The sequence below is a fragment of the Hevea brasiliensis genome, chromosome 9, assembly GCF_030052815.1.
Source record: "Hevea brasiliensis isolate MT/VB/25A 57/8 chromosome 9, ASM3005281v1, whole genome shotgun sequence".
Classification (NCBI taxonomy): domain Eukaryota; kingdom Viridiplantae; phylum Streptophyta; class Magnoliopsida; order Malpighiales; family Euphorbiaceae; genus Hevea; species Hevea brasiliensis.
The window spans coordinates 22,660,950-22,674,457 of NC_079501.1; the positions used below are offsets into that span (position 1 = coordinate 22,660,950).

At 36.5% G+C, this 13,508-nt stretch overlaps 1 protein-coding gene across 1 annotated transcript; it reads left to right on the forward strand.

The window, feature by feature from the left end:
• The first annotated feature begins 8,796 nt into the window (after nucleotides 1–8,796).
• Nucleotides 8,797–11,890, forward strand: LOC110657689 (receptor-like protein kinase FERONIA). Its single transcript, XM_021815005.2, has one exon. The coding sequence runs from the start codon at nucleotides 9,023–9,025 to the stop codon at nucleotides 11,669–11,671; it is 2,649 nt and encodes an 882-aa protein (XP_021670697.2). The 5' UTR covers nucleotides 8,797–9,022; the 3' UTR covers nucleotides 11,672–11,890.
• The last annotated feature ends 1,618 nt before the right edge of the window (nucleotides 11,891–13,508 follow it).

Genomic DNA, 13,508 nt, shown 5'->3' on the forward strand with positions numbered 1-13,508 from the left:
GAAGTTGAACAATGCCACAAGAAAAGACCATTTTCCCCTTCCTTTTATGGATCAAATGTTAGAGAGATTAGCCAAGCATTCATTCTTTTGTTACTTAGATGGATATTCTGGTTTCTTTCAAATTCCAATACATCCTGATGACCAAGAGAAAACTACCTTTACCTGTCCCTATGGCACCTTTGCCTATCGAAGGATGCCATTCGGATTGTGTAATGCGCCTGGCATATTTCAAAGGTGCATGATGGCCATTTTTTCTGATTTTATTGAAGAAATTATGGAGGTCTTCATGGATGACTTTTCAGTATATGGCACTAATTTTGATTTATGCTTGACTAATTTGTCTAAAATTTTGCAGAGGTGTGCTGATAATGATTTGGTGTTGAATTGGGAGAAATGCCACTTTATGGTCCAAGAGGGGATCGTTTTAGGGCATTTAATCTCAAATAGGGGAATTGAAGTGGATAGAGCTAAAATAGAAATTATTGAAAAAATGCCCCCTCCAACCACTGTCAAAGGAGTGCGGAGTTTCCTTGGACATGCCGGGTTTTACCGGCGATTTATTCAGGATTTTTCTAAACTTGCTAAACCCTTAACAAATCTTTTGAATCATGATGTTAAATTTGATTTTAATCAAGATTGTATGGTTGCTTTTTGCAGGTTAAAGACGGCCTTAACAATACTCCTATCATGCAACCCCGATTGGACTTTGCCATTCAAATCATGTGTGATGCAAGCGAGTTTGTCGTTGAGCCGCCTGGCCAGCGAAAGATAGAAAACCTTATGCCATTTACTATGCAAGCCGAACCCTTGATGAAGCTCAAGTCAATTACGCCACAACTGAAAAGGAGTTCCTTGCGGTAGTATTTGCACTCAATAAATTTCGTTCTTATTTGGTCAACTCAAAGGTAATTGTTTTCACCGATCATGCAAAGAATAAAGTATTTAATGAGCAAGAAAGAAGCTAAATCTAGGTTGATTAGATGGATATTGTTACTTCAAGAATTTGATTTGGAAATAAGAGATAAAAAGGGTGTTGAGAATGTGGTGGCTGATCACCTTTCTAGGATAAAAACTGAAAATAAAGATGATGAAATTGTGCCAATTGATGAGTTTTTCATGAATGAGCAATTGTATGTGTTGAATTCTGCACTTCCATGGTTTGCTGATATTGTGAATTTCTTATCTTGTGGTGTCTTGCCACCTGATTTATCTTGGCAAAGAAAAGAAAAGATTCTTGCATGATGTTAAATTTTATTCTTGGGAAGAACCTCTTTTGTTTAGGAGATGCAATGATGGAATAATTAGAAGATGTATACCAGAGGAAGAAATACATGATGTTATTTACCATTGTCATTCCTCTGAATATGGTGGTCATTTTAGTGTCTCAAAAACTGTTGAAAAAGTCTTGACATCAGGTTTCTATTGGCCTAAAATGTTTAAACATGTGAGAGACTTTGTAAGCAAGTGTGATAGGTGTCAAAGGGTAGGCAACATTTCCAAAAGAGATGAGATGCCTCAACAATCCATATTAGAAGTTGAATTATTTGATGTGTGGGGAATTGATTTCATGGGGCCATTTCCATCTTCTTATGGAAATAAATATATCTTGGTAGGGGTAGACTATGTATCTAAATGGGTAGAAGCTATTGCTACACCTACCAATGATGCAAAAGTTGTGGTGAAATTTCTGAAAAAATTTGTTTTGACCAGGTTTGGTGCCCCACGTGCCATAATTAGTGATGGTGGTAGCCATTTTTGCAACCACCAATTTGAAAAATTGATGAGAAAATATGGGTTAAAACATAGGATTGCCACACCATATCGCCCTCAAACAAATGGCCAAGTAGAAATCACAAATAGAGAAATCAAGCAAATCTTGGAGAAAATCACAATAAGTCCAGAAAAGATTGGTCCCTTAAATTAGATGACACTCTTTGGGCATATAGAACAGCATTTAAAACCCCCATAGGAACTACACCTTATAGGTTAGTTTTTGGGAAATCATGCCATTTGCCCGTAGAGTTAGAACATAAAGCTTATTGGGCCATAAGAGCAATCAATTTTGATTTACAAGCTGCTGGACATAAAAGACTTTTGCAACTTGATGAGTTAGAAGAATTGAGACTTGATGCTTATGAAAATGCTAGGATCTATAAAGAAAGAACAAAAAAATGGCATGATAAGCATATCAAGAAAAAGGACTTTAAAGAAGGAGATTTGGTTCTCTTATTCAATTCAAGGTTGAAATTTTTTCCAGGAAAATTAAAATCAAGGTGGTCAGGTCCATTTAAAATTTTGAAAGTTTTACCTCATGGTGCTGTGGAAATCTTTGGTGAAAAATAGGGTAATTTCAAGGTAAATGGGCAAAGGTTGAGGCATTATTCAGCTGGTGAGCCAATTGAGAAAATAGCAACTTGCTATCTCTCTCATTCTCCATAACATTTTAAGTGAGTATGGTCAAGCTAAAGACCTAAACTTAGCATTTTCATTAATTCTTTATTTCTTTCATATATATATTTGTTTTTAAGTTTTTCTATACTCCTTATTCAGAGTTTAACATTGTTCTAATTTCCTTGTGCAGATGGGATGCAATGCATTGCAAGCAATGAGCAATAAAAATTTTATTTTTAGCTTTAAATTTTAGGTTTTTAATTTGTTCACTTATAATTTTCATCTCTCTTTTGTTGAGTATTTGCTGGTTCATATTGCTGGATTCATTGCCCTTTTGGTTAATTTTAAGAGAAAATTTTTCCAAATTTTAACATCTTGGTTTAACAAGAAAATTATTTGAATATGGGTGTGTGAATTGATGCTTTGAAAAATTATTTTGTGCGAGTATTTGATGAACACAACAAGTTGAACAATTAGAATTCATGTTATGAAGGTTTAATCATTTGAAATCTAATTTGTTTCAATTTTTTTAGGTGCTATGAAATTCGGTCAAATTGGGCAAAGACATTACATAACCGGGTTTTGCTTGTGTCGCCATTGTGTTCACTGGCACCCTTTTGGGATAAAAACTCCCTTCACCTAATGGGCCAAGAAGAAACCCAAAACCCTAAAAACTGCACTCCCACAAGCCCAAGCCCGAAATTAAACCTAAAATCCAACCAAAACCCAAAGCCTATACCCAAGCCCACAACCCAAACCTAAAGCCCCTAACCCGATAGCCCATTACCTTCATCTTCCTCTCGACATCACCCCCGACACAACACTCCCTCGCCAGAACCTTCATTTTTCCCGTCGCTTTCACCTACCGCCATTCTTCCCATATTTCTCCTTTTCCGATCACGCCTCCATTTCACCATGTCCGACTCCCATTATCCTTCGAAACTCACCTCCCACTCCTCACACCGCCACAACCCCAAACCACGCCACCCATGCAAGCCGACCCATCGCCGCCCATTCTCGTGACGCCCGATCGCCACCTTCAAGAAGAAAAAGGCGAAAGTATCAAACCTCACAAATCGACGGCGCTGGGAAACAACCAGAACCGGCCACAAAACACCCCCCCCTCCCGCCTCCAATGCCGGACGCACCGGCTGACCGCCGTGGCAGTCCGAAAGCCGCAGATAAGCGCCCCGCGACGTCGACAGCTAACCTTGCATTCCCTTCCTCTTCACCATCGCTATACATTGATATTACCCATCACTAAATGAAGAAAAATAAGGCAAGAGTTGCAGCCCGACAAATGGTTCAAACTCGGTATTTGGATGTGTCTACACTTAAAACCTTGAAGATTTATGATGAAATGCAATCTGTTAGATGCTTTAGGTTGGGTGCGATTTGCACATAAACAGAACTGGTCTACCCCATTTTAGTGCAGAATTTCTCGCCTCCCGTCCACTAATGAGCATAAAATTGCTTTGGACAATGACTTGACGATCCATTTTAGATGCCTTGGTCAAGATAGGGTGTCATTTATGGATAATTTTCACCATATATTTGGCTTTCCACCGATGGTCCTGCTCAAAATACCTACTAACCAATGGGACTATAATGCATGTGAATTTTGGAAGCGCATTGCCCTTCAAGCAGTAACTTCAAACCAGACACAAGAAGGCCTCCAAAATTGAAAATCATGCCTTGAGATTGCTTCAGCCTAATTGCAAATACAATTTTAGGCAGAGGATCCAGTGTTGGCACAATGTCACAAGATGATCTATTCTTTTGTGGTGTGCAAAAAGCAAAAAGGCTTCCTCGGTTATTATTTCGCCACATGTGATTCGCTGCACCACTAGGGTACTGTAGTATTGTCTTTGGAGGCTTGGTCACACCTATTGCACATTATTTTGGGTTTAATCCTCAAATGCACAAGTGTCTCGCTCTTCCAATCGTTTGTTATTTTTGGATGGACCTCATCCGCCAACCAAAAATTTTGTATCAAAATGAAGCTACTAAGCGATGAGATTCTGCACTAATGCACAAACCACCGGTTCTCCCACTGCCATTAGTTCATCCTCAGACTCTGAGCGACCATTTGTGCAGCCTTCTACACAACCTCCAAGACGAGCTCCACCAACCGCTCAACCTGCTTCTGGACCATCCATAGCAACTCTTTTGACATTCATGGAGAATCTCAGTGATGAGATCTATTCTTTTCGGCAAATGACGGATGTTAATTTTCGTACAATCACGAGACTTAGCCGACATATATTTGGATCGGCGTCAAATGCAAGATGAATTGAAAGTCATGCGAGCTAAGCCGAGAAGATCAAACAAACCAGCAATCGATTTTGAGCATCACCTCTCCACAAAGAACACCACAAGCACCGCCTCCACAAGATGGCAAGGGCAAAGGACTTCTCGTACCCGACTGACCAGCTTTTATTCTCCATTTACATTTCATGTCTTTAATTTCTTTGCTTAATTACTTAGTATTTTGAACTTATTTTGCTTGTGTTGTTTTACTTCAACCCTTTACTTATTCAGTTTTTTTTTTAGTTCCTCATAAAATACATTTTTTCTTTTATGTCTTTCGTACATTGCTCACTTGCTTTAATATGCTCCTTCAGAATTTACACTTGATAATTATATTTTCTACGCTTAACTTCCCTATTCCAAATTTTTGAGATTAATCGATTTAATTAATGGCTTCCATCAGATCGCTTCTTTTGCAATGAGTGCAAGAAATTGTCCAAATTTTATCTAATTAAATTGGCTGCACTTCAATGAGGTAACAATTCTCATCTCAGCTTGTGTCACTTTCAACACAAGTTGTGCTATCGCTTATGCAACAGGGTAATAATTCTTTATGCACATATGAGCTACCCATTTCTTTATGCACATAATTATCCCATTCCTTGCACTCTTTTAACATTGAGGACAATGTTCATTCTGAGTATGGGGGAGAGGGTAAATTTTTTGCAAAAATTATTTTTCCTTTTCATTTGCATATAGTGACATACTCATTCATTACTTCATACTTGTACATATTCACATACATACACTTGCATATAGCCTCATATACTTAGTTACGCATACTTAGTTGCATATAGATTGACTTGACATTTACACTCATGCATTTCGTTCATTTAAAATTTTTGGATTTTTTAAACCAGTCTTTGGATTCCATAAGCCACTTATTCAAGCAAACCAACTTGCCTTTAGATGGTTAGTGGCATGAAAGTTCCACTGGTACAAAGTCTTAAGCATTATTCTTTCTCTTACTTAATAGTGAAAATTAATACATTCATCTAGGTATGCATTCTCGATTAGTTATTTTGAGTTTTGAGTGTCCGATAAGCCTTTAAGGAAGAAAATGGTCATTGTCGTCTCACCATTCCTAGAACAAGCATTTTAGATCTTTCAAAGCGAAATTTTTAACTTGCATTTGATAAGAATATGATTTAGGCATTCCTTCATATTTTAAACCTCACATTTAGCCTTAACATACCTTAATTGCATTTCAACCCTTGCAAAACCCCCTTGAACCTTAATTCCCTAATTTCTTTGGAACCAAAATCATTTACCTCCCCATAAAACCTAAACCCAACCACCTATTTATTATAATAATTTTTTCCCAATAACGTGAAAAAAAAAAAAACATGGAGGATTGAAACATCTTGAAAAGTGCTAAAGTAATTGTGAAAAGTTGATAAAAAGAAGTCACCAAAATATCCCAAAGGTAATTTTGGGTGTGACGTGAAATAGGGACACATACAAAATAAAAAAATATATTATAAAAGTAGTCCCTTTATTGTGTTAGCACTTAAAATTCATTGTGAATTTCTTTCCTCTTGATTTAAATAAAAAAAAAAAAAAATGGATGCACTTTGAGTTTCATGATTAATATTATTCTCATATTTTGTTTACCTTATTCCCTTTCTTTGTTAACCACAATTTTACCCTATTAGACCCCATTACAACCCTTAAAAAGACCTAATGATTCTTTGAAAAATGCTTGTTACATTAGTAGAGTTAGATCTTTTATGCTTGCATATGGGTTTGGCAATATAATCTTCCATACATTACTCACCATCTATTTGAGACACATTGGCTATCTATTTCATTTAGGTTTGTTTTGGCACAATTGACTCTTGTAGCTGGTTGGTATTTGTTGCTTGGGTTGATTGGTTAATTCTTAGCTATTCTGTAATAGTTGAGAGTGCTTGCTTCATTCTTTGTGCTTTTGCTGGTGGGAATTTGGAATGTTGGTGGCTAGAGGTAAGTTGGTAGTTTGGATTAGTGAATTTTGTGTTTTCAAAGACTGATTCTATTCCCTTCCAAATGAGTTTTAATGAAATTTTGCTTGAGGACAAGCAAGAGTTTGAGTATGGGGGAATTTGATGCATGCATTTTAGATCATCATTTAGGAGTAATTTTTGCACATAATTTACCCTTATTCATAGCTATTATTTTAGATATTAGTATATATTTAGTCAATTTTGCAATTTTCACTTTTCTTAGTTTAATTTTTGGAATTCATTTGTTTTGTAGGATAAATTTGGAGAAATTTGATGTATTTTGATCAGAGTAGCCATTTGGAGGAGATTAAAATCGAATTGCAAAAATTTTGAAGTTGAGTAAAAAAATGGCCGAGAGCGACACAACCTGCAGCACAACCGAATTAGCTTATGTCGCAGGTTGTGTCGATCGTCAGATATTCACGCCGAGCGACACAACCCGCGACACAACCGACGGCTTATGTCGCTTTTATCGAAAATAATTGACGTGGCATTTCCGCTACTCCTTTTTACCTCACTTTCTCGATCCTTCCCCTTTTACCCATTCTAGAAGCACCTCGCCTATATAAAGTGCCCTTTATCACTTTCTTTCCATATAGAGAGCAAGGAGTCATTTTCGAAAAGTTAGAAAGAGAGAAGGAGGAGCACCTTCGCATTTTCTTCCAAAGCAGCAAGAAGGATCACGCCGCACTTTTCTGCAGAGATCCTTCTGCAATTTGCTGGGTTTTTTTTTCTACCCCTTTTAGCTTACATTTCCATTATTTCTTCATTTCTTCATTTGGGTTTGTCTTTAAACAATGATTTGTGAGTAGTTGATTGAGATTCTAGAGATGGGTTTGTAAATATTGATTTGTATTGTGGTTTTGAACTGATTTAGCCATTTAAATGGGATTTGTTATATTTTGATTTATTGCTTGTGTGCTTATTGCCTTGCTTGATGAATGGGCCCTCATTAAGTTAAGTTTTAATCCTTAATAGATGGACTGAAAAGTGAATATTGGGGATGGATAATCTTGCAATAAACTTTATTTTCTTGGTGTTAGAAATAAGCTAAGAAGATTAAGGGGAATTTTCCAAAAATCAATTTTATGCATTAGTTGGGTTTTTGTTAGATTTGAAATACCGTGAAAACAGGGTTTGATTTAATGAAAACCAATTTTGAGATGCTTGAAAAAGGTTTCAAAAATTTAAGAATTGATTTCCCTCAAAATTGCAATTCTCATGTGTTTGGCTAAATTAGGGATAAACCACATGCAAACAATATTGAAAAATCCAATCTCTAGAATCATTTTAATTTTTATTGAATTTAGATTTAAATCCTCCAAATCTCATAAATAGCAATTTCAATTTAAATCCAATTTAAATCCAATCTCTAGAATCACTTTATTTTTTTTATTGAATTTAGATTTAATTCTTCTTAATAGAAATTTCAAATTAATTTTTGGTAATCTAGTTTAATTAATTTTAGTTAATTGTTTGATTTAGTTTTAATTCCTCAAATACCAAATTTCATTTTTAATATCTTTAAATTTTTGTCATTCTAATTAGCTTATACTTTTATTTCCAATTTAAGCACAATTCCCTGTGGGATCGATATCATTTTTTTTAAAACTATACTACTGTGACCCGTGCACTTGCGGACACACCGTATCAGCTGTTTGTTATTACAGTTGGAAGTGTTGTTAAAATTTTTTTTTTTTAAATATATTAATTAAAAAATATTAAAAAATAATTTAAAATTAAATTTAATAAATTTTAATTATAAAAATAATAAAATAAATTTTTTAATAATATTTTTATTAAAAAATTTAATTTTAACTCTTTCAACGCAATGCTAATTAAATATGAAGTTGTTGAATATATATATATATATAGGAGGAAAAATAAATATTTTACTTACAGATAAAAAAATAATAATAATAAAAAATAAAAAGAAGAGATGTGATGTTAGTGAAACGTGGATTATTAATTGGATTGACTGGCCACAGTAAAAACGCCATGGCTCGCCTTAAATTCCATTTTGGAGGCGAGTCAAAAGTAACTCCTGCGTATTTTTCCACAAAAAAAAACACTCCCATGTAATTTTTTTTTTTTTTTTGCAGTCCCATAATTGCAATGCACTATTGCTTTCTGTTTCAGGAGTCTCTCCAAGCCGGCCATAGCGGAGCCAAGAAGAAAGTGACAAGTACGCTTCCTTCTCCATTTTCCAAGTCCACCACCCCTGCCTTCCATCTCAACTCGGTTTCTTCCCTTTTCAACTTCTTATATTGCAGTTTCTCTCCAGACACCCTGTCCTCAAATTTCCCTTCCCTTTTTGGTAGCCACCAAAATCCTCCATGTTCATATTTTGCAAATCCTATCTTCATCACTTCGCAATCTTCTTCCTCTTCATAGTTGTCAAATTTCTCTCAATTTCAGTCTCTGGCTACACCTTCTTCCCAGCTGATTACATTCTTGTTGACTGTGGTGCCTCTGGCAACTCAACAAGCCTTGATGGCCGACAGTGGACAGGAGATGTTGGGTCAAAATTTATTTCCTTAAATGATTCAATTGATACAAGCTCATCCTCTAAAGCCCTTGATCTACCCACATCTGCTTACCCTGTCCCGTACAGGACTGTTAGAATTTTTCATTCTCAATTGATATACGCTTTTCATGTTAGTTCAGGCCAGAAATTTATACGCTTGTACTTCAACCCCACTTCAGTCCAGGAGCTCAATAGGTCTAAGGCCTTTTTCAATGTTACAACTGGTCCCTTCACCCTCCTTAGTAACTTCAGCCTTTCCTCTTTCGCTGATTCCTTTGTTAAAGAATTCTGCATAAACATAGGAGAGAATCAGGTTTTGAATGTAACTTTTAGTCCTGACACTTCAAATGGTGCATATGGGATTATCAGTGGAATAGAGATTGTGTCCATGCCTACTAGTCTTTATTATACTGGAACAGGACATAACATCGGTCGCTATCTTCAGAACCACACAGCTCTTGAGATGATTCACCGATTAAATGTAGGCAGAAGCTCCATATTACCTGTAAATGATTCGGGCATGTTTCGGAGCTGGATTGAAGACAGATATTTTGTGTTTAATTTGCCTTCCACACGAGAAATTACCAATAGAACAACTCGCATCAACTTCACAACAATCCCTTCTTATGCTGCTCCAAGAGAGCTCTACCAAACCGCTCGGTCCACAGGCAAAGGGATGAATCTTACATGGAAATTACCTGTAGATTCAGGTTTCAAGTATCTTGTGAGACTCCACTTCTGTGAGCTGCAACTGAATAAAAAAAGAGGAGACAGGGAGTTCCAAATTTTCATTGCTAATAGAATGGTCGAACCTTCTGCAGATATAATTAGATGGACTGGTGGAAACGGAATTCCAGTGTTCAGAGACTATATTGTGATGCTGCCTAATCTAAGCCGCAAGAAGAACAACCTCTCTGTTTCTCTTCGTCCCAAGGGCAAATCAGACCCAATCCTGAATGGATTGGAGTTGTTCAAGATCAACAATACAGATGGCAATCTTTGTGGACACAACGCTAAAGCTTTCATTGCTGCAGCTATACCTAGACCACCAGATAAGCTAGCTAAGAAATCCAAGAACACGAAGACAAAAATCGTTGTAATTATTGTTGGAGTTACAACTGTAGTGATCATAGTGTTACTGCTTGTGGGCTTCACAATTTGCTGGCATTGGAAAAGAGCAAGATTCGATGAGGAGAATATGAAACCTCAGCCAGAAGGAATTTGCCGCCGGTTTGCAGCTGAAGAGATCAGAAATGCCACCAACAACTTTGACAGAGCTCTGGTAATCGGTGATGGTGGGTTTGGTAGAGTATTCAAAGGTAACATTGATAGTGAAAATACACCAGTAGCCGTCAAGGCTCTGAAGCCAACTTCAAGCCAAGGGTCTCGGGAGTTCTGGGCAGAGATTGAAATGCTTTCAAAGCTCCGTCATCCGCACTTAGTGTCTCTGGTCGGATACTGCAATGATGAACGGCTTATGATCCTCGTCTACGACTACATGGCCCAAGGAACACTCCGTGATCATCTTTATCATACGCATAATCCTCCATTGTCCTGGAAACAAAGGCTAGAGATTTGCATTGGTGCTGCTTATGGCATAAAATACCTTCACACAGGTGCAGAGCATAGTATCATCCATCGGGATATCAAGAGCTCCAACATTTTACTTGATGAGAAGTGGGTCCCCAAGGTTTCTGATTTTGGACTCTCCAGATTGGGCCCTACAAGCATGTCTCGCAGCCACGTCACCACAGATGTGAAGGGTACATTTGGGTATTTAGATCCTGAGTACTATTTTACCAATCATCTGAGTGTAAAATCTGATGTTTTTAGTTTTGGGGTATTGTTATTCGAAGTATTGTGTGCCAGACCAGCAGTGGATATGAGGCTAGAGGAGGAGCAACATAGCTTGGTTCTGTGGGCCAGGACGCATGTTAAAGAAGGAACCCTTGATCAGATTATTGATCCCAGTCTGACAGGTAAAATTGCGCCAGAGAGTTTGAAGGTGTACGCAACAATTGCAGCCAAGTGCTTGCGAGAGCACAGAAATGAAAGGCCTACAATGTCAAAGGTGTTGAGGAAACTTGAGCTTGCATTGAGGCTGCAGGAATGCGCTGATGCTGCAGCGGAGGTGGGAATTTTGCATAGTGAGCTAAGTTCGCTTCGTGGGAATAGGGACAACAGTGGTTGTATAGTGCATTCTTGTCCAGCAATTTGGAAGAAAACTTTATCTCCAAGGGAGCCTTACAGATTTTTCAGTGACAGGGCGAGAGTTAATAATAAGCTGGCCAAACCATCTTCTTTACGTGGGCTCAGGGGTTTAATTTTTGCAATTCTCGGATATAAGTCCTTGTCACGTGAGAAAGGGCAATCGACATGTTCAAGTACGTGTGAGCCAGATTTGACATCAGAGAAAATGTTGATAGAGATTATGGCCTCTCCACCTGCAGATCAATAATGGTTATGTTATGTTAGTGGAAAAGAGATGTTTCAGAGAATCAAATGTTTATAATTAATTAATTAAGAGGTTTTATGTTTCACGTAAAGAACTAATCAATATGTGCACTGGTGATAGAAAATGAGGTAAAGTAAGGGAGTGCTTTCACTTTCGATTTTTTGCTTTACTTGAAACAAATCATTTACAATTTAAGTGCGCTATGGATTCTTTTTCTTCTGACCCGTTGATGTGAAATGTCCCAAAAAATATAATTAAGCTGGTAGAAGATTGGAGATATTTCACCGTTGGCCGTGTATGCTTCTTCTCTTTATTTATTTAGTTATTTATTTTTACCAAAAATTATAATATTCATTGATAAAAGGAGTTAAGAATAATATCTAGGCCTTAAACAGCTCATCCGAATCTAGGAGTCCAATTGGTAGAGCTGAAGACACAGAAAGAAAGAGGCCTAAACATCAAACCCAACCAAATAATCGGCCCAGTGGCCCATACAACCACAAATCCCTAGGGCTAATAGGGAAAAGCTGGGGAGGAACGGGTGGGCAACAAGCAGCGCCGCCAAGCATCATCCTTTGTCTGGGAGAGAACAAAAATAGCCTTTCGATGAAGATACTTGAAAGGCCATCGCCACCCATAAACACAGCATTCCAAAAACGACACTGCAGCCTTAATTTAGTAAACAAACAGCTCCTTGCTCAGTGAGTTGCAAGGAAAGTCGACAGACAGAGCTTAAAAGCGGCTTTGCCTTCGAGGTTGGCTATCACACATGTCAACTATAAAATATCCTAAATGGGAATGAGTATTACTAGATTAACATTTAAAAAATTAAAATATCCTAAATGGGAATTTTAATTTTTATATATTTTGATTTATTTAATTTAATTTAATTTAATTTTTAAAAAAAATTATAAAACCGTAATTAAACTAAATAAATATAATATAAAAAGAGATGGCATATAAACCTCAAGCTGTAGCGTAGTTGTTTGGGTATTGAAACCCAGCAGTAGATTTATCTTTTTCTTTTTATTTTGACTCGATAAAAATTATTTATAATCCCTACTCGATAGGGAGAGAAAAACCCATGTCCAGAGAGCGAGGCAGAGGAGCCATCCCTTGTTTCTTCGGACGACTGCAAGAATCAGCAGGGAAAAGACAACCTGTCTCTTAGAAATAAGAATCAGAAAGAATTTCTTTTTGTAACAACTACAGAGAGAATGGATACTAGGAGGCTTCCTCCTCTCTTTACTCATGTATGACGTTATTTTCTGTGGCTATTTTATAAGGGAAAATAGTTCAAAGGATTTAAACTTTGAGCAATTTGATTAAAGAAATAATTAATTTTTAAAACTACTACGTTAATCTTTCAAATTTGATTTACTCTTTCGACAACTAAAAATCATTTAGATAAGACAAAATATTAAATGCATTTAATTCTCATGGAATTCTTATAAAATTGAGATGGTTACATCTATGTGAGGCTGAATTAATATTGAGGTAGAATATTATGTCTGGCCTTACAATTAGACTCGGCTAAGGGCTAATTCAAAACTGAAATCGGATATATTTAAATCAGATCTAAATTGGCTAAACTCATTTTTTACTTAAATTATAAATAAATTAGATTAAAATTGAATCGAATCTAAATTTGACAATGCTGAAGCCTATGAAAATTAAGTTTATGTAAATGGGTGTTGTATTAAGTATAGGTTTGCCCTTGAAAATTTAATGAAATTTTTAATATTGAAAAACTGGGCCCTAATCCGAACCTTAAACTAAGATTTAGATTTATTTTGGATAAAGCATGTTCTTGAACTTAAAACTTCTTTTAATATATATA